The 23173-nt window shown below is 34.6% G+C and overlaps 1 protein-coding gene across 9 annotated transcripts in view; it reads left to right on the top strand.

Annotated features, from left to right (window-relative positions):
• The window catches only part of LOC107025880 (calcium-transporting ATPase 3, endoplasmic reticulum-type), an 88553-nt gene that overhangs the window by 16412 nt on the left and 48968 nt on the right, over positions 1-23173 (top strand). For all 9 annotated transcript variants that reach the window (XR_003579399.1, XR_001457462.2, XR_003579400.1 and 6 more), the window contains 6 exons: positions 6616-6717; positions 6795-6848; positions 11701-11802; positions 13512-13570; positions 15466-15610; positions 19172-19279. Coding sequence is in view for 5 of the 9 variants with exons in the window: in XM_027918560.1 (XP_027774361.1) it covers positions 6616-6717; positions 6795-6848; positions 11701-11802; positions 13512-13570; positions 15466-15610; positions 19172-19279 (570 nt within the window). In the remaining 4 variants the exon portion in view is untranslated. The remainder of the gene's footprint in view (positions 1-6615; positions 6718-6794; positions 6849-11700; positions 11803-13511; positions 13571-15465; positions 15611-19171; positions 19280-23173) is intronic.

Raw genomic sequence — 23173 nt, forward strand, 5'->3', positions numbered from 1 at the left:
GTCTCCATTCTTCTGCTTCTTTATACAAACCTTGATAGTAACTCTGAATGGTATTTTTGATTTCTTCTGGATCAGAGATAGTTTGCTCTTCTACCTCTAAAGAATCAATAGAATTGTATCTTTTGTGAGAATTAGCCAACCTGTGGAAAAACATAGTATTTTTGTCTCCACTCTTCAACCATTGTATTCTTGATCTTTGTCGCCAAGCTATTTCTTCCTTCTTAGATTCCTCCTCAAACTCCATGGCAAGGTCGGTCTTTTGTACTAGTTCATCGTCTGTTAGAAATCTTTGTTCTTGAATGACTTCCCATGCCCTCAACTGCTGCATGATATTTTCTTTCCTTTGCTTCTAATTGCCCGTATTGTTTTTGTTCCATTGGATCAACTCCTAATCCAACACCAGTGAAAAATCGTATTTAGTGGGTATGTCCCTGCCAGAGGCGACCTCCTCTCCAGTTCGATTTTCACCCCTTTCTCCTCCATTCACCCTTCAAAATATGATCAGCATCTCTTCATTCTGAAGTTCAAATAAGAATTGAATCCCGTTCATATCAAAAACTTAAATATTGTGTATCCTTATCCATGTTTGGTGAGCCCGTTTCCTTACATCATTTCGAGCAAGAATTTTATCACATTCAGGGAAGCTTCCCACTAAACACCTTCCCAAAAGAGAGTTCTCAGAATATGATGGTCTCGCTCCCATGGGATCCATGTATGTTCCACCCACGTACTCTCCTTGTGACCACCTGGGCTTTTGTAACAACTCTTTAAAGCTTTTTTCTCCCCTGACTATTTTTCCTTCCTTTGCTTCTTTGATGTTTAGAGCCTCCTGACTATGCAAGCCCTTTTTATTGATACTTTCCATTTTTAACGTCACATTCAACCAACTCTCATTGAAAGCATTTTCTAGAACCCTAATGGCAGTTCTGGATTCACCTATGACAGTAATAACCGAAATATAACGGCCAAAGTTGTTGAATTTCATAGAGAAGAACAAGTGTGTTGCCCTATTTATGCATTTCCATGTTTTGTACACCCTGCCCTTGTAGTTTGAGGCCTCTCTTAATCTCCGAGATACCCAGAGTAAGGCTTCTCTACTTAAAACCATTCTACGGAAACGTAACCTGGAACTCTCTATCTATTCGTACCAAAACTCAATACGAGATGAGGCCAAAGTGATGTCGAAAGATTTGCCCTCGGATCTAAAATAAATACGATTGTCCATGGATGACAAAAGGTTTAAAACATAGAAAAGACAAAGGAGGTTGTGTGGAACTCTGGTAGCCGAATGCCACCGGAAAAGAGGAACTAGAAGTCTGTAAGGGACCTTAGGTGATTACCTTGAAAACTGTGCCTGTGAATAGTTATACACATTGTGATTGCGTGTTAGTGGTTGTAAAGTTGAATTTGGTTAATGTTAGTAGTTGGTGGTGGCTGTAAATGTGTGGTGGTTGATGTGGTGCTAGTTATGTTGATGGAGGTGGTTGGTTAGTAAAGTTCGACCATAAAGGGGTAGTGGCAATGGTGCTTGTTGTGATGGCGAAGTTTATAGGTAGTAGGAATTGACTCTAGTGGTGGAGGTGGTTGATAGTGGTGGTGGAGGTAGTGGCAGCTATATAGACGGGGGTGGCGGCGGCAACAATGGATATAATTATAAGGATGAAAGAGGTAAAGTGTGGTAGCAGACAATAGTGGTTAGCAATGGTGGTGGTTGTGATGGTAGACCGTAGATGTAGTTGGTGATTGGCGACGGTAATGGTGGTGTTTAGGGTGTCAAATGGGCGAATTGGGCTGAAATTAGAGAAGTAAAAGTGGACTGAATTCGAAATTGGGTTGGGTTATGACCCAACCAAATTTACTTTGGATTTAAAAGGGTTGAGTTCAAATGGGCTAAAAATCGGTTTAGGTCATGTTCCCGCCCAATTTGACCCTCTTAATCTCATCGATTTTAAAATTTGCTATTTACATTTTATAACCACAACTAGTAAAATTATTCGCGCTTCGCACAGAAGTTTAATATCACCTAGTTTATAATATAATACTTACAATCTATCCGTCGTTAAAACAAAAAAAAACTATATTATCTTAGATACACTATTACGTAGTAACGAACATTAATAATGTAAAGGAAATTATTAATTATATCATCTTATCATTTATCCTTCAACCAATCATATTTAATTTGTTTTGTAATTTATCCTTTTGCCTCTAGGAAGTATTACTATTTGATATTTTTGGGAAATTAGATGAACATCAACATGAGATAATAAATTTTCTAATAAATAAATAATATTTATATGTACTCACAAATACTTATAACAATAACTTTGCAGAAACATAAACAACATGAGCAAAGTACCGGAGCAAAGTACCCACTGAATGTATAGTATCCCCTTAAGGAAATTATTTCCCTCTAGTATTCGAGGTTTAATAGAATAGATCCTCTCAAGATGGAACAATTTTATTCACAAGTATATTGATACAAAAATAATGGTGTAAGTGAGTAATTGATCAGGAGCAAAGTACTTGAATATTTAATTGTGCAGAAGAAGTAGTTGAGAATTCTCGTTGTTTTAAAATGAGAGGAAATCCCTTTATTTATAGACAACAAAGGATAGTGTAATGGAATGCTTATTGTGCCTTATTCAAAAGGTCACAACTCATTGAAAAGTTACAACTCTTCGGAAAGGTCAGAACTTTTCATAAAAGTCACAATTTTTCATAAAAGTCGTAACTCGTCATAAAAGTCACAACTTTTCATAAAAGTCACATCTTTTTGGTTATTTTTGGGTCACTCTTCATAAAAGTCCGAACTTTTCAAAAAATTGATAACTTTTCACAAAAGTTACATCTCTTCATGAAAGGGGAAGACTATTTTTGGAAATAAATAAATTTAAAAGGAAATTATAGCTTGTGGTGGCGCCATGTAAGCGGGCCTAGGGTTCTCTTTTATATAAATATATGATATGATTTGAATTCCAACCCAAGAAAACAAAATAAATTCTTAATTTTGAAAGTCACAAAACATTATACCAACCAAATACATATATATTGAGATGACTTGTTCAATGCAAATAAAAGTATTAAAATGGGTTGAATTAGAGATTAAATTGGGCTAAATTGAAGATCCTTTTAAAATGGGTGGAGACATCAATTAGTTGAGATTGATCCAAATTAAATTATTCTAAGTCGTTAAAGTTTTGGTTGGGTTGGTGGATTACCTATATTTGGGCTCATTTTCAGTCCTAGTGGTGGTGGTGGCCGTGGTTGTGATGACGGAGGTGGTTAGTGGTGGCGGTTGGCGATTGTGAATAGAGTGATGGTTAATATTATCTACACAAGAATACCTTTAATGGTGTTAAGACTCTTAGATCTAAATGATTAAGATGTATCCAGACCCATTAGATGCCCTAAATCTTAATGTTAAATGCACTTGATGGTCTAGTATCTGAACTATTTAGATGATTGCCACGACTTATTTATGCAGAGGTGCCATAGTGTATGTTATTTGCAAGATGACATAATATTAATCGATGAGACTTGTAGCGAAGTGAATGATAAGGTGGAGGTTTGGAGACACATCTTGGAGTTTAAAGGGGGTTAGGTTGAGACAAACTAAGACAGAGTACATAGAGTGCAAGTTTAGTGACATGACTCAAGAGGTAGGTATGGAAGTGGAAATCAATAAAAAATCCACCTATAAGGGAGAAAACTTCAAGCACCTTGGATCAATAATCTAAGGAATTAGGATTTAGAAGATTGTGAATTATGTTATATACTAGGTAATCTTTTCGCGCTTCGCACGGTCATAAATAATAATTGCATTGAACTTGCAAATTATTTTTTACTAATATCCATACATTAAAAATAATGGAGAATAGGTTATTCAAAAAATATTATCAATATTCGAACATGAATTTGATTATTTGTCATTATCACATAACCGAAGAACCTCTAATGAATAAATTATTCACAAAATATTAAATCATTGGCTCTTTAAGCAACATAAAAGGAAAATAAAGAAGAAAATAAGAATATATATACAAAGGCATTTCGTAATAAATAGAAACATTTAAGTTGCATAGATAATATAATTGTGATAAATGTCTTAGGAGAAAATTCAAAATTTTGCTAACATATTCCAAAAAAAAATTTACGCTTGAACATGAAAGAATTTATAACTTTTGAACTTGCATAATGAATTTCTTCAATTGATGAGAAATTTCGTATCTATGTAAAAATAGATAACATGTAAGTTTATATATAGTATTTTTAAGTTATAGAATTTCATATAGAATATGTAAACATGAATTCTTGGAACTGAGTACAATAATTGCTTTATATACAATGAATATATGTACTATATGTGTATATTGTATATGTTCAATATAACCGGAGACAATAACTTTGCAGAAACAAAAACAACAGAGTTTAAAACACGTACTCAAAAACAACAATTAATTTCATGTGTATAAATTAATGAGTTTAAAAAATACTAGTATATGTTAAAATAAAATTAAATAGAAAGGAAAAAATTGAGTCCAGTGAATGCACAATGTCCCCTTTAAGTAAACCATTTCCCTCCATACGAGAGTTTAAAAAATTACATCATCTCATGATGGAAAGATTTTATCCACCAACTTATTGATAGAAAAAACACTGGTGACAGTTGGTCATTCAACAGGAGCAAAGCACACGAAAAATTAATTTTGCAGAAGTAGTAGAAGTAGATCAAAATTTTTGTTGTTTTAAAATGAGAGGAAATCCCTCAATTTATAGACAACAAAGGATAGTGTAAATAAATCTTTATTGTGCCGTATCAGAAAGATTACATCTATTTGGAAAAGTTGCAACCCTTTGGGAATTTCACAACCTTCGGTTAAAGTCGCAACTCTTCATCAAAGTCGCAACTTTTCATTTAAGTCCCAACTTTTTATAAAAGTCACAACTTTTGAAAGAAGTCACAACTTTTTATTAAAGTCACAACTTTTCATAAAAGTCACAACTTTTGATAAAAGTCGCAACTCTTCATTGAAGTCACAACTTTTCATAAATGTCACATCTTTTTATAAAAGAGGAAGACTAGTTTGGAAATAAATAAATTTAAAAGGAAATTCGTGCTTGTGGTTGCGCCACATAGGTGAACCTAGGATTTTCTTTTATATAAATTTATGACTGTATTGGAGCGGGATGGGTGAAATGGAGGCCTGCATCCCGTGTTTTGTGTGATGAGAATGTGCATCATGACTTAAATGTAATTTTATGTAGCTGTTGTCAGATCAATTATGTTGTATAAGATGAAGTGTTGCTTAGTCAAGAATTTGCACGTCGAAAAGATGAAAGTAACGAAATGAGGACGTTGAGATGGATATGTGGGGATACCAGGAGATATATGATTAACAATGAGAATATTCAGGGCAAGGTGGGAGTGACCTCCGTGGTGGACAAAATAGGAAAGCGAGTCTGAGATAGTTCAGACATATGGGAGGAGATGCTCAGCTGCCCACTGAAGAGGTGTAAGAGATTGACCATGGTGGGTTTGAGGAGAGTTAGAAGTAGGACATAGAAGTATTTGCTTTGAGATTATGAGGCAAGGCATGACACTCCTCTAGCTAATTGAGGTCATGACCTGAGATAGGAGGAAATAGAGGCCGAGAATTAGGGTAGAATGCTAGTAGGTAGTCGATCATTGTCTAGTTTTACTTATTAGTATTTTTATTATTACTGTCCTGTTATCTTATAATTTGTTTTCTTATTAGGATAGTTATCAATATATACCATTCCGCCATCTAGTTTACCAAACATAGCCGAAGTGTACACTACACATACACTCGGTTGTATATGGTGTGCATATGCTGTGTATACATATGTATATTACATGTACAAATTTGTTTATTATATGTATAGGTATGTATAGATTGTACGTGCATGTGTATCAGTATGTGAATGTGTAGGTATATATATTACATGTATATGTATATTAGTATTAAATATAATCTATACACTGTGCACATAATTTGTGAAGTGGCTAAAAGGTATTGGGCTGTAATCTTCTCTTTTTATCAATAGTTATTGTTTTGGCTCCGGTTATTGTGCTATTTGCTGTTGCTAGTGTCTTTTTTCCATTATTTCAATCGTGGCTTCTGCACTTATGTATTCCCTTTTCATACTTGCTTTAAAATGTTTCACGTAAGCCGAAGGTATATTGGAAACACCGTCTCTACCTTCACAAGATAACAGTAAGGTACATATCACCTTCTCTAGACCCCACTTGTGGACCCTAGGTATGTTGTTGTAACTGTTCCATTAAAAAAAGACCTGGATGATAGATTGAGAATTGATCAGTTAACCTTCACTCCCTTAGTCCCTCGTAAAGATCTACTATTTGGTATAAAATAAAGTTAACGAGTAATAGATGTCAGGTTCGAGCACCTGCAGAACTGAATAAAGATGACTAAATTATCTTCTGGTTATAGTTTCAAAGACATTTCTTTGGTTATATTCATATTTCTTACATTCACCAGAAAGTTGTTTTGAGTTTGTTATTTTCGTCATAGCTACATACAACAGTCTTCAAACAATGGCAATAAGTCAAATTTCTGTTTCGATTGCCAGGGCACTACAGTAGTCGCTGGAAGGGCAAGAGCTGTTGTTATTGGGGTTGGATCTAATACTGCAATGGGCAGTATACGTGATTCTATGTTAATGACTGAAGATGTGAGCTTTAAATGTTGACCATGCTAACAACACCCTTTATTTTGGTGTAACAGTGATTTGCTGTCTTATTGGTGCAGGAGGTGACGCCATTGAAGAAAAAGTTGGATGAATTTGGCACTTTTTTGGCAAAGGTATGACTGTATGTACCTTTATTTCTTTCCCCTGTTACAATTTATGAGATAATTTTTTGTTATTCCTAGATTTCACCTTCACCCAACTCCTTTTTTAATTCTTATGTACTCTAGGAAGTTTTAAATAGAAACCCTCATGTGTTCTCTGTGCATTAATGATACTAGGATTTGTTGTGCTAGTTTTAGGATTTTATATAAGCTGGCATGATAATTTGTGTTACTAATACTGCTATCTGACAAATTAATCAAGATTACATCTGCATTTTGAATATATATACAAAAAAGAGGGCACCTATCTATAGTTCTATACAATAATCAATCCCTGTAGTGAATTGATAAAATTTAACATACTGTTTTTATCCTAAACATATCCTGTAGGTTACACCACAAAGAAAGTTGAAAAGATCGAAAAACAGGTCCATAGCTGCGTTGCCACTGTGCAATGCAAAAAAGAGATGTCTGCTGAACTTGTCCTCCTTGTTGCATAAGTAGCATCTGCTGCAATTGCTCATTCCCCCTCTCTGTAAATTGCTTTGTGTCAGACCGGCATCATGAGCTAACAGCCACATATAAAAAGGATATCTGCCGACGAGCTTTTGTTTTCCATAATATCCAAGGCTAGTAGCGAGTACTTTCTAGCACCTTGTTTAATCACTGTAGCAAGAGCCTATTGAAAAAAACACAATTCTGTTGCCTCAGCCAGAAGAATTGAGCTGCTTCATCAGTAAATAAAGCCAACTCGTCCAGATCCTGTAGCAAGAGAGCCATTCTTGGAATTTACCAATCAAAACATGGTCTTCTCTGTTGTTTTCCATTCCAACATTGGGATACAAGGCTATCAGTGTCGGAGTAGTTTCAGATTAGTTCTTTCAATAGATGTTTGATCCATAGTAGTTCACAAGTCGCAACTACTATAGCTTTATATTCAGCTTTGCTACTAGATCTTGCAACCACACTCTGTTTCTTGTTCTTCTAGGATATTAAATTGCTGAACCCTCTAGCTAGAACACAATTTGTATGCCGAACAATGTTGGCATGTCCTCGATCCTCGTACAGTAGTCCTTTTCCTAGAGCAGTTTACTGTAGTTAAAAGATTTAATATACTGAAGAATACAGACTACTGCATCCTATGAGCTTCACATGCAGAATCTATAGATTGACTAACAATATTCATTGAAAAGGAGATATTAGGCGCGTTGCAAGGAGATAATTTAGTTCTCCATCTAATATCGTGGGTCTCTCGAGATTGCTGAAAGGCTCCCTGACCTGGCAGAAACTTAAACATTCAGATTCATAGGTGTATTGATAGGTCGACAATTTGCTGTTGCGCATCTCTTTAAGTATGTCGAGAGCATACTTTCGCTTCAAATGATAATGTCTAACTTGGATTGCGCGACCTCAATACCCTTTGTATTAAAATGCTGAGATGTCATTTCAAACTACCAATGGCCTCTTGATTCATGCCAGAGATAACTATGTCATCGACCTCCATTTCAATATAGTTTTGAGATGCTAATCAACTGACGGTGGGGGGACTACAGTGTGACGATGAGGGGTGAGATGTAACAACCTGGAGCACACCTTATATGCAGTAGGAAATTGTGCTAAGCCAAAATCTGTCTCATACCGAGTCAAGATTACTTGGCAACTCAAAAAGCATGAGAACTAAGAACTCTTCTGTCATTCTCCTCTCCTTTCTTGTAATACCCTCGTATTCACATTCTATACTCCTTTTGTCACCATTTGACACCCTTCCTCTTGTTCTATGTTTATCAATAACTCTGACCTATTTTCATTTCCTTTCAAGAGACTCCCAAAAATTATTAAAGCTTGGAAATTTTGATAATCCAATTATCATTCTCCTCCATTCCTCAACACTTGATATTTACTTTGTTTAAGTCTTTATACCTCTTCATTCGAATAACTAAACTTTTATCTAATTTAATATAGTACAAGAGTAGGTAGAGGTTCTGAAGTCAAGTTTCACCACCTACCGTCAACACAATTTCTCTTATTACTTGACCCAAGAAAAAAGAATCAGAATAACAAAATTTGTTGTATAGACAAATAAATAAAATTCTCTTTTCTAATAGATTAAGCTTCTAAATTCTGTGCATATAATTCGATGACAATTTGTGAGAGTGCACGCCTATTATGCCTATGGTTTCTAGGTGGCATATAAATTACATGAGCCACAAGCGAGATAATTCTTTTCACTACCCTATCCTCCCACCCACACTCCATCTCCCCACTCCTAAATCACCCACTCTCCCTCTCTTCAAGAGGATTTTTGTTCCTCACCTGTCTTTCCTTTGTGACTTGAATCCCTAATTTCTTTGTTGTATTTGGGGTGTTCTGCCAAAGATTAAACCTCCTTGTCATAGGTTAGACAGATCTGACACCATTTTAGAACATTTGTTTGGTCCAAGTCAGTTGGAAGATGCGCATTAACATGCGAAAGAGCCATACTATTACTAGTTGGTGATACATGACCTCTAGAAGTTGGCAGATTTTTGCGGGTGCAAGTTTGACGATAAGATAATTGGGATGCCACTTGAGCCCAAGATTCGAGATATAAAATTCTGGCCACCTGTAATTCGGTAGTTTGCACAGAGGTTGAGCAGATTGAAGCAATTGTATAGAGGGTGCAAAATCACACTGCTGAAATGAACCCTCTATAGTATAGTTATCTACTTTATGCATTTTTTCTGTATCTCAACTACAGTGGGATAGAAATTGCAGAAGATGATGAGGTAAAGGTATTCGTAGGTATCCATGTTTAATCATACTTTTAAGGGTATTACCTTTTCTATACAGACTATAGTTAGAAGACATGCAAAAGCTTAACTTCAACTACAGTATTTTTATTTCATTTAATATTGTGATGATTCTAGAAGCTGTTTATTCCAAGTAATACTCAACTCAAGCTCCTAAAAAAACTTTAAAAACTTAAGCTGCTTGAGAACAAGCGAGATGACTCCGGGGGTGTGTGTGTGTGGCCCGGGGGGGAGCAGAGTTATCAAAGTGGAAAAGCTCAAAACAGCTCTAAGGCCTGTGAGGGCTTTAAGCGTAAAGAGCAAATAAAGCGTGGGCTTTAATGAAAAAATGCACAAAGGGAGAAAAGAATACAGATATATTATGTTTTGTCCAAGACCAATATATTTTATTTTGAGCAAGGTAAAGTTATATTTTGCTATGCTGTCAACCATCAAAAAAATTAGTATGCAAGTAATCATAATTACAAGAGCCTAAGAGGTATACTAGCTGTTCTACCTCATCTATACCCTCTTCTTTACACCAAAGATATAAAGTATTAATGCAGTTTTCTTTTACTTTCTGCATTGGATTAGTAATATTCTCAAAATATCTATTTTATTGTTTCTTTCCTTCCAGACTGACCACCATATGCAAGAAGGGGCTTGGCTCCACCATTTTTTCTGTTTTATACTCCCACCTCTTCTCATCCAGCAGGTTAGAAGATCTGCTGTATGCTCAGGCATCATCCATGGTTTTTGGATGAGATTAAGAGACATATGCCACACCTGAGATGTCACTCTACAATGGAGAAACAGATGGCTATTTGTTTCCTCCTTTTCCTTGCAGAAGAAGCACCTTGAGACAATCTCAAAACCTCTCTTTTTCAGTTTCTCTTGAGTGAGACATGGTCTTCTACATACCTTCCATGTGAAACACTTAATCTTGGTAGGGATATTAGATTTCCATATTTGTTTCCAAGGTCCAGGGATTTTCCCAGGTTGTGAGAACAAATTTCTTCTGTACTACAATTTTTCCATCCCTATCATGTCTCCATTTGGTTGTATCAGGGCTGGTATTTAAACCAGAGAAATCATTCAACCTTTGCAGTAAGCTGGCCACACTCTCGATCTCCCAGTCATTTAGAAGCCTCCTAAAGATGATATTCCATCCTTGGTTAGTCCAGGTCTCAGCAATGGATGCTTCAGGATTGTCACAGACAGAGAATAAATCTGGAAAATCCTCCATGAGTGAGTTCTGGCTGATCCATTTATCTTTCCAGAAAAGAATTCTAGTCTCTTCACCCACCTTATAACCTATGCTCCCGGACAATGTTCTCCAAATAGAGACCCCATAAGTTTTAGTCACAGTGTTACTTGTCCATTGCTCAGTCTGTCCGTATTTGCTAATAATAACATCCTTCGGAAGAGCATGATCCTCTTTACCAAAACCTCCACAACCATTTTGATAAAAGACATGTTTTGCAGCCCTAAATTCTTAACACCCAGCCCACCAGCTTTCTTACTGTGTTGTACAGTTGTCCAAGACCAATATTATAAACATGAATGACAAATATATGACCAAGGAAATTGAAAAAAATATATAATAAAGTGAAATATCCATTATTTAGTGTCACTTCTTCATACGAAGCTCATTGGCAAGTAAACGTTTGCCTCAGAACCTTGATGACGCCATTGAAGCGTACATAAAGCGAGTCGAAGCACTCAACACGTTTTGAGCCTCGCTTCAGGGCTTAAGCGCGCTTAAAGCACGCCTTTGATAACACGAGGGGGGGGGGGAGCATAATAAAAAGAAGAATAGCATATGAGATAATGAAGGAAGCTACAAAAGTTCTTTAATGAAGTAAATGTGCCCTATTTCTCTTATTTCATAATATCTTGTCCAAGAAACATGGGTATACTGTATTGCTAAATGGGGTGAAGTGAAACATTTAATTAGGAGCTGATATTGTCTGTCTAACGGTTCATGAGATTTCACTTACCACCTAATGTGACCTAGAAACTTAATTGTTCATACATATTTCTCTTCAATCTTTGTTATGTTATTTGCTTGTGAAGCTTTTCTTTTGTTTTTTTAGATCATTGCAGGTATATGTGTGCTAGTTTGGGTGGTAAACATTGGGCATTTTAGTGATCCTGCCCATGGTGGCTTCTTGCGAGGTGCAATACATTACTTTAAGGTATAGGAATCTCATTAAAAGCATTAACTAATCAATTTTGCCTGTATTATGCAAGTTCACACGTTGATTTAAATGTTAAAGTACAGCTACACTGAAGTTTTTAAGTGTCTGATAATAGACCTTTCCCTTGCTTATTTATTATTACTGAGCACTTAAATGATGTTATATTTTATTATATGATTGATTTTGTTTCAATGCTAGGTAATACCTGAGTTGTTACCTTCTCAAAATAAAAATGAAATGCTAGGTATTACCTGACAGATTTAATTTTCATTAGATAATGTACATTTACCAGAATCTTGGCATATTTAAGCTATGTAGGACGCCTTCGTCTCTTTTTGCCCTTTTAATTAGTTTTTGTTTTTCATGTGTAGAGGCACTTTTTTAACCTAATTGATAGTTGTTATGAAGAATCACACGTGGGAGAGATATGATATCTCTAATATCGGTACTAGTTACTACAATATTTTTTAGGATAATTAAGTCGCTGGTGTTAGGATGATTCAAATTTTGAATTGTTGTCAGGTTGTCCTAGATAGTTGAGATATTTTAGTTTCTTAAATTTTTAATTATGCAGATTTTGTGTTTAAAGTTGACTATTTTAAACACTCTTGTAATTGATAAAATTATCTAAAGACATTTCCAATCCTTTTTGCTGTCCCATCTTTCTAAAAAACCAAACAATGGTATCAAGAGCCTCATTGATGTTACGGGATCTGTGAGTTCTTCTAAAAAACTATTTTCAACCTGCAAGGGCTATTTACAACCCAATATTAACCCGTGAAGGCTACTTTCAATTATTTTTAACCCGTCAGGGCTATTTTCATCCCATTTTTCAGTTTTCAACCATGGCAACCAACAGTCTCTCTTTCAATACCCCACAAATTTTCACCAACATAAACTATCAAATTTGGTCTGTGAGAATAAAACGATATTTTGAAACCTATGTTTTCTGGGATGTTGTGATGGAAGAAAAATCCTTGCAACAATTTCTGGCAAATCTTATCATTGTCTAGAAAAAATACTTTTAGAAGAGCTTCCAAGCAATACCAGATTATTGGGGGTGTTTCTTAAACACAAAACCAAAAGATGAAAAAGAAAGAAGAAGAAAATTTGCAAGTTTAAAAACAATCAAAAGAATTCAGCATCAACCACCAAAGCAAATATTGAGGAGGAACAGTTTTTAAATTGCAGTAATTATAGGAAAGAAGGAGCGTTTATATTTACTTTCTTTATTGTAGTAATTTTTAGTCTAATTAAGTTGCTAACCTTAGGATGATTTGGATTTTAAATTGTTATCATGTTGTTTTAGTTTACTGCAGTACTTCAATGTCTGCTTCGCTTCCACACTTCTCATTTGAGGGGGCTCTTTGTTCTTGCTTCATTTTTTTCAAGTTCTTTCTCTCTTATAATTCTTTTCAAGTCAGTTTTTGGTTTTAGAGTTCCTTTGGCATTGCTCTTGTTTAGAAGCTGTTCTAGAGACTTTATTTAAAAACTGTTTTATTTGTATTATCACAAGTATTTAACAGTTATTTTCCTCATGAGTGATATTTTCGTGGGATTAGTTGTTGTTTAATTGAGCAAATTATGTCTGTTATCCTTCTGTGGTTTGTCCGTTTTTGTCCTTGCTTCATTCGAATTCTTTACATGGGCTGATTTTGGTTCTGACTATACAACTGATGAGACATACTTCTCTCTTCCTTGTTTAGATTGCAGTTGCACTGGCTGTTGCAGCAATCCCTGAAGGGCTTCCTGCTGTTGTTACAACGTGAGTGTGTCTAACCATGTTCTTTGAATTCTTAATTGGTGCCTGGTATAAGATATCTGGGTATCTTCCAGTTGGGATACTTGCATGGATGTCATTATCTTTACATAATGCTTTCAAACAAAAAAAAAGCAAACTTAAGAGGGTAGAAGAACCAAGAAATATGCCACCAAAATGTTACTGCTGGAGCCAGATGCAAAAGTCATTGTATGTTTCAGCAAAAAGAGTAACTTCACAGTCCTCTGTATAGAGAATAAACATTGAATTTTTTTAACAGGTGTCTCGTGGCTTAAGATTTATATTCTGATTAGTATGCCATAAAACGAGTTTTGTCAATAGAACTGTGTATTTTTTATTATTGGTTCCAAAGATACTCCATGCTTGTTCAAAGTTTGTTTGTTTATCTGTTGAGTTAGTTCTTTGCATATTACATGTAGCCATAATGCTCTTTGTTTAAGTTGTAATGCTCTTTGTTTAAGTTCTCTGTCCATTCTGATATGCTGCCAGAAAGTTGTCGCTTTAAAACATTTTATGTGCTGATATGGTGTTTTCATCTTTTCCTATATGTAGTGAAGCCCCAGTTTAAATAAAAATGGACAGTAAGCTTAGGCTAACTTTTAATTTTAGGTAGATGCTGATGGGGAAAAGACTGCAAGACTTTCTCCTCTCAGTTGTTTTGCTATCTCACGTGTCATGTTTCACTTCCTATCTTATTTTCTGTGGTGGAAAAATCCATTTGCGGTTGTGTACTTTGTTCTGCATATCTTGAACCTGCTAATGTATGTACCGAGAGTATGTATTGAACATTTGATTAAACACTATTCTCTTTTAGCTTTGTATATTAGTAAAGCTAAAATAAATGTTTTTACAGTTCATCTGTTTTTGTAATAGTAGTACCATAGTGGTTTTAGTTAGCTCTCCATTTATACCTGTGAGGTCTCTTTATATATCGATAATTGGGTGTTCGTAGAAAATCATATCTTTTTCTAGGTTTCTTACTTTTCTTTGTATACTTCTTTTAAATGGACGTCTCTTTATGCCCTGCTGTTAATATAATTTTTTACTTTATCCAAAAAAACATAGTTCTCCATTTATGTACTTCTTTTTATATTTAATTTCTCCTTTTATTCTGTTTTATATGCAGTTATCTTCACTTCAAAGTACAACTTAAGACAAACATATGTTAGTTTTGATGGGAGCTTATTGTAAAATACAATCATGAAATCTGTTCAAGTTTGCTAAAATGCAAAAGACTATCCTTCCTTCTGTATGTTTGAAATAGTAGTTGGAAAACATAAAAAACACATGCTTACATACTAACACAGATTGAAACTTTTATAAGTATTAGATTTATAGATGTAAAATGTTGTTCCATCAATACTTCTGGACAAATGGTTTGTATGTCAGGAAATCGACAAAGTGTGACTTGTATCCCATACATCTGCTTACATCTCCTCTCCTGTTTCATGTATCTAGTGCATGAGTCTCTGGTCTTATTGCTAGTGGCATGGGTAGAAGAATATTTTCTCTCCTTAGTAGTACTTGTGGCAGTCAATAAACCAAGTTCGTCCTAAAAAAATCCCAAGTACGATAAAAACAGAGATGGTCACTGAATAATATGCTTCTTATGCTCGATTTTTGGTCATAATTGAAGAAAAATATTATACATAAGAGTGATCCTCTACCATGGTGTGTAAGACTTCCCAACATACTTACTACTATATCTTTTATCATGCTTTGTTATTGTTTAGGTATGTTGCTCAAAGATACATTTTTGTTCTTTTACGTTTATTTTGTGCTCGTTTTACAATCTCTTCCATCCCCTCACTCATCAAGAAAAAATGAGAAAAAGAAACGAAAGGTAGAGGATCCTATGTACTTTTATCTGATTATGACAGGTGTTTGGCCCTTGGGACAAAGCGAATGGCTCGTTTAAATGCTATTGTGAGATCCTTGCCGTCCGTAGAAACCTTGGGCTGCACGACAGTAATCTGTAGTGACAAGACTGGCACTCTCACAACAAATATGATGTCTGTATCAAAGGTACATTGTAAACTGTATACACTATTTCTGTAGTTTTGAACCTTTTCCGCATATTCCCTTTTTTCCCAAATGGCCTATGCTACAGAAATATTATATGTTGGGGGAAGGGGTTACTTTAAGCACTTGAAAATGCTAGGCAGGAGCAATCTAGAAAGTGAGGATGATAGCATAAGTAGAAGTGCAACAGAATATATGCACTGCGATTCAAGCAACCACAAGAAGGTGAAGGTTATGTGACATTAGAAGGGGTTGTGGTGTGTAAATGCAGTCAATTCATATGTTTTGGCTCGAAGTTCCATGAGAATGGCATGACTTAGATGAAGATGTCACACATACAATTAAGATAAGATGGTTCAAATTGAGAAGTCTATTGAAATGTTACGCATTAGGAGGATACCTGTCAAAGTTAAATTGCAAGTTCTGTAGAATAATTATGTAAAACTGTTATAAGAGCAGGGATAACATATAGCATTGAGGTATGGGCCTCTTAAGATGTCACAACCCAAAACGAGTCATGAGTGACCCCACACTTGACCTCCTAGGTGGGTGAACCAATGAATTCAACCCCAACTTATATTTATCGTTCATCTTGGGAAATACTAACATAAGGCGAAAGCTTATATCTTATTATATATCATTTCCAATTCATTACATCAAGGACATCTAATCTCCAAATACTGAGTAAGAGTATCAAGACACCGAAATAAATGAATAAAATAGTGTGTGTCTGAAAACTAAGGACATCATGCCATGACCATGAAAATCCAACACGAGATTGAATGAATAGCTCACCCTGAACCTAATATTTTGGAGCTTGGCTAAAGCTGAGGGCGAGTCTAGTCGTTGGTACATTCGCTGCACTCCACAAAAGGAAAATAAAGAAAATACAAGTTGGTGGTCAATATAGGGCAACATATACTGAGTAGATATCATCGATCGACTCAAAATATAAATCAATATACATAAAGTAATAACATGAAATCAACTATACCACTTAGCAGGTGACAAACAACAGCCACCATGAACAAGTGACAACAACACTGAAACAAGTACAAAGCAGTCCACAATATCTAGAACACACATGATGTCTCATGCCTCCACACCACTCTCTTTTGGGAATTATGTTCTTTGAGATTTACTACATTCAGTTACTTTGATATATTTTCCTTTAATGTTACCGTGTTGGAAAGTGACGCCCAATCTAATAATATCGTGTCAGAACGTGACACCCGATCCAATAATACTATGTCTTAATGTGACACCCGATCCAATAATATATTGTGTCGACTCGTTGAATTCGACCAAATATATAGTTAATTTATTTATCATTCTTTATCATCTCTTTCCACTTCCTTAATAATGTATCATTAAACCTCATTTATTCAAGGCATCTTTTTAATAGAACAAGTTCAAGATTATGGAAGTCACATTCTTGGGATTTCAGGCCAATCACAACAACACATGAATTATTGAAACCACAACAACCAAGTACATAGAGAAATTCATAATACCACTTTATGACTATCAATCACTATTAATGGTCTATCTAACACATACAAATCGTTACCTTCTAAAAAAAAGAGTCTAACACATAAAATAAACCATAATCGACTTCCATCAAAGAACTGAAGTCACATAAGTCACATAAGCTAATTCGTCAATTCTTTTCCTTTCTTCAATGCCTCAGATTATTCCCAATCTAGCAAGTATGGATAATTTGTAAGTAAACAAACTCAATCTATAACCAAGCTCCTAATCTTGATGCCAACTAACTTGTTAAGTCTCATATTGTCAAGCCAAGGGTTAAATCTCAATACGTCATATTATTATAATTTTAAGGAATTAATATAATATAATACTCATAATATTTAGTTATATATATAAAAATATATTAAAACTTAATTCATAATAATGTGATAGCATTAACAAGTTCTCGTAACCCAAATTACGGGTCAACTAATTAAATCACGATCCACATACATGATACCACACTCTATCTTCCCCGTACATCCATCCTATATCTAACACAAATAATATCTAGTGATTAAACTTTTCAAAGCGCCAACCAACAATTATCAATATTGTCCAAAAACAACAAATGAAATTCTTGTCCCCCAAACTTCCAACCAAATACGACCCACTTCCAATTCATATACAACCGTAATATTATAATTTCATTAGGATGCATGTCTATCTATTCCAATATAAGTAATGAAAATAAGATGAGTTCGAATAGAAGAAGTCACCTTGGAGCCACCATCGACCTCCTCTGCTATTGTCTTGTCGTTTTTGAGTTAATATCTCAAAGTGGGAACCCTAATTGCTATTAATTCAGTTCTTTAAGTGGTATAGTGTATTAAATAAATTATGGCTTGACTCATTAACCTCTAATTAATAAAAATTAATTATTTAATAAATATCCATCAACTAAATAACTGTAGTTAATGAATAGTCCAAAATACCCATTTAGAATCTATCGGAAGAGTGCTTTATGAAATAAGAAGCTCTAGTACTCAAAATTGCCTAATGGGTTGTTACGTAAGATCAAATAGAACTGTTATAAGAGCAGGGATGACATATAGCATTGAGGTATGGGCCTCTAAGATCAAATAATCTAAGATGAGTGTTGCAGGAATACAAATGTTAAGATGGAAGTGCATTTATACTAGGTTTGACGATCATAGAGATAATACTCTATTGACCGTAAGTACAAGCAGCATACATAGAGGATAAGTTGAGAAACTGCGGCTTTGCGATGGTTTTGACATGTTTGACATAGACCCCAGGTGTCATGGTTCATGTGTGAAGATGATAAATGAAGGTGTTAAAACAGGTGAGATTCTAATTTCTTGGATACATACAAATTTAGCGACATATATTATGCAATTGAAGAAAAAGATCCATATAGGTGTAACTAAGTAGTTGAAATTCATACTAAGTCATGTTAGTAAGGTTATTTTGGGTGCAAGCTCTGCTAGGATTCTTTCTGACAATCCTTTTTTATGCCAGTCAAAACTGTAGAGAACTTTTAGTGTTAGAGAATCTAAATTATTATACATCGGAATGCAATAGGTTCAAAGGAGTGATATGAATATAATGCAGATGTTTTGCCAATGCTTTAAAAAGTCATCAGCACAAGAAAATTATGAATTCTAGATTTGAAGAGCACATAATATGGAAGCTGGAATAAAGGGTAGTGGCAGCACAAACAATGACAGATGAAGAATTGACCCAGCAGTGATGTGGTGGGCCATATGGAAGGAGAGGAATTCTAGGTGTTTTCAGGGCAACAACAACCCCATGCGTAGGATTAAAATGAACTGGATTAGTGTATTATTACTTTTTGTTATTGGGTAGTAGACATCTTAGGATCTTTATAAGATGAAATAGGTCGTAGAGATTGTTTCTGATCTTACTCTTTTAGATGTAGTTTTTTTGATGTAAATTTTTGAATACCAGCCTTAGTGCTGATGAAATATGTACAAAACCAGTTTCTTTGTCAAAAACAAAAAAAACTGTTCACTGGCTAATGAATTTTCGGTAATACTTTTTTCTGTTCAGATTTGTGTGCTTCAGTCATTAAATAATGGTCCAATGAACTCTGAATACGTTGTTAGTGGAACAACTTACGCACCAGAAGGTTTTATATTTGACAGCTTGGGAGCCCAGGTATTCCTTGTTATTCTTGTTCTCGTAGACAGATTTCCGGAGTTAAATTTTGAAGCACAAGTACTTCGTTTGTTTTGATTGCAAGCATTACTGCTGTTGTATTAGGAGGGCAATGATTGTAACCTATCTCTTAGACATTTTAAGACCTGATAAGTTTTTCCTTGCATCTCTATTATCATCATAAGTGAAGGTTTTTGCCCAAAAAAATCAGAACTTTTTTCGCAAATATTTTTTTTGTCATTTGGATAGGCAACATGCTATGGAAAGCAGATGGCCTCTTAAAGACAATGCGTGGCCTTGTGCTGGTATATGCTGGAGGAGGCTTTTGGACCCTCAAAAGTTGTGACTTTTCCTTTTGCATTGAGAATTTTAAAAGCCCTCTCAATATTGTCATTTCTCCCTGCTAAATATTTTCCCGATCTTCTCAGCTCCTCCCTCATGAATATCAAATATATGAAGAACGGAAAAGGGTCTAAAATACCCTCAAAGTATTGGAAATGGTACAAAATTACCCTCCATCCACCTATTGGCTCCAAAATACCCTTCCCACCCACCTATTGGGTCCAAAATACCCTTGTCATCCACCTTTTGGTTCAAAATTGACCACTTATTTAACGGATTTATATTTAAACTATTTAAATATTTTTTAAAATACGTGGCGCTCAACTATTTGTTATAATTTAAGTTATTAGTATAATTTATAAATCAATCCACTACCCATTCATTACTAATTAAACCCTCCAAATTAATAAATCACTCACATTGTTAATGCAACAATAGAAAAGCTACTGCCAATTGAGTGTTTTAAAAAATTTGAGACGAAAAAATCTATAGAAGTAAATTATCATACATTCAAGTGTCTAAATAAAAATTACCGATAAACTTAAAAGTTTGACTATGTTCATCTTAATTATTCTTACGTCTCAATTATGTGATGTTACTTCATAGGTAACTTTTTTTCAAAATAATATATTAAAAGTTTTAAAACAAATCATAAATATTTATAAAATTATATTTTAAAAAAGTGCATGAATTAATTCGGGATGTATTACTTCTTTACCTTTAATCATAAATTTCTAATTCAATCTTGAAAGAGAATCAAATTGAAAGTGTACTCCTAAATAAGCGGCTCAACATAAATTTAATTGGGGCTTCGATTCGGACTCGAATAATATTAGATGTCATTTTCATTAATCTATATTTCATCGTGTTTAAGTAGTGTTTATGAGGATTTTGATATTATAGTTGGATTATTAATTGGGTGGGGTTTAGTTAGTAATGGGTGGGTAGTGGGTTGGTTTATAAATAATACAAATAAATTAAATTATAACCAATAATTGAACATCAAGTATTTTAAAAATATTTAAATAATTTAAATTTAAAATCATTAAATAGGTGGTCAATTTTGAACTCAAAAGTGGATGACAAGGGTATTTTGGAGCCAATAGGTGGATGAAAAGGGCATTTTGAAGCCAATAGGTGGATGAAGGGTAATTTTGTACCATTTTCAATACTTCAAGGGCATTTTAGACCCTTTTCCGTTAAATGCACGGTTTTGCATGGTTTTCATACTTAGTGCATTCTTTTACTAATATCATTCTTTTTCATATTTTTACATGAAGTGTAGGTGGTGATTGTTAGAGATGTCTCCTATGTGAAGAACTTGGATAGATCCCCCATGTTCAAGAAGAGGGATCCTTAAGATTCAAGTATTTCCCTATGTCAAGTTCCTATTCAATTAAGTAATCGGTAAGATATTATTTTATCTTTTTAAGGGTCGTGTCCCTATTATACTCTATCGGTGTTGAGTCTAATATGGCAAAGAGAGTTTGAGTCTAACTATGAATTATGAAGTATATATATATATATATATATATATATATATATATATATATATATATGNATGAAGAAAGAAATTAAAAAATAATTAGGATAAGTGAAACATCAATTGTTTAGTGTCGCCTTTTATAAAGACGTCCATTCACTAGGAAAAGCATGCCTTAGAACCTTGATGAAGAAGCAAAAGCTAACATTTAGAGAGGCGAAGCGCTCAACATGTTTTGGGCCTCACTTTAGGGCTAAAACATGCCTTTGACAACACTAAGGACCCTCTATGATGAGTTTACTACACTCTCTATGATGAGTTTGCTACACTCTTTGAGATTATTGGAAAAGAAATACATTTTCCCATGTATGAAGTCTTAATGATTTACACAACCTTTGCACAAGTAAAAGCTGGGAAGTGGGTGGCTTTTTGATGAGATTGTGTACATTTCCTTTCGGTAGAATTTCTGGGACATACTTTAGTTGCGAAATAACATGATCTTGACTGAGCAACCTCAATACCTGAAAAGTACTTCAGTCTTTCGAAGTCTTATAGTGTGGAAGTGCTGAAAGCGATGTTTCATTTGGTAATACAACCCTGATTATTGCTGGTGATATTGATATTGTCAACAATAACGATTAGAAATGTAGGAGAAAAATATTATTGAATTGTAGTTGTGTCTACATTATTACATTGAGATCCTATTTATAGACACTAGAATACAATTCTTTACCAAGTAGGAATCTATTCCTACATAAGTAAGATTGTATAAACCTATTCCTATTCTAATAGCCATAGGATTGTGTAAACCTATTCCTTTTCTAATCAGATTAAACCTATTCCTATTTTAACACCCCCCTCAAGCTAGTGCATACAATCCATGTACCTAGCTCGTTACATATGTAATTAATATGAGGCCAATGATGGGGTTTGTAAGATATCTGCTAGTGGATCAATTGACATCATAAAATTGACAGTCAATCTCAATGTATAATGCCGATAAAACACAGAGTGATAAAATTATAGTGTTGAACTTCCCAAACCAAACGTGCAAAGACTGTTGCTGACTTAGATCGTAGCCTTAGACTATAGAGTAACTCACATAATCGTCATACAAGACAACTAAACTCCCCCTGAGCAACAAAGTGCTCAAGATCTTGTATAAAGTATATGGATTGGAATCAATAGATGAATCGATATTGGACAAGTCACCGAAAAACTGGCCGGAACATGCTCATATGCCGGAGTATTAGATTTGATGGCTAAAAGTAGTCAAAGTCACAATCTAAGAAATAAAATTATATGGGTAGGGTTGGAATGATGTCACGACCCAACTAGAAAATAGAATTATATAGGATTGTTTGAATTGATTGAGCGACCCCATTGATAAAAGAGAAATAATATGGGTAGGGTCGAAATGATGGCACGACCCTACTAAAAAAGAAAAATCGTATGAGTAGGGTTGGAATGATGGTACAACCCTACACAAATAAGATTTAAGGAGTCATCGAACAGACAAATGGAAATATGCAAATTAAAACAGAGGAGTCACGGAATAGACATGTGATGCTATGCAATTCAGATATGAGAAAATAGTTCAGAAAAATCCAAAGTACTACACAAATAAACTATGATAAGTAGTTCGAAGAGATGCACGGTGCTATGCAAATCAGATGTACAAAAAAAAAGATAGTCACCGGAAAGATGGCACAGTGCTACACAGATTATATATGTAAAAACAATCACTAGAATGATGACACAGTCCTACACAAATTAAATATGAGAAAACATTCACCAGAATGATGGCACGATGCTTACATAAATCAAATATGATGAAATACTCACTAGAAGGATACACGGTGACCCAACTTTTGCTAACATTATTGTTTGCCAAACTGGTACGGGTGGAATACAAGGAGGTTCACAGATTCTCCTCCACAACCAAAATTCTCAAAACGCTAGGACCACATTGTGAATGTTAAGTTAGAAGGAACAATCCTATATTTATAGAGTCCAAACCTTTTCCTACAAGAAAAGGACTAGTCAAATGTTATAACATTTTTCTAAAA

The sequence above is a fragment of the Solanum pennellii genome, chromosome 7 (genome assembly GCF_001406875.1).
Source record: "Solanum pennellii chromosome 7, SPENNV200".
Lineage (NCBI taxonomy): Eukaryota > Viridiplantae > Streptophyta > Magnoliopsida > Solanales > Solanaceae > Solanum > Solanum pennellii.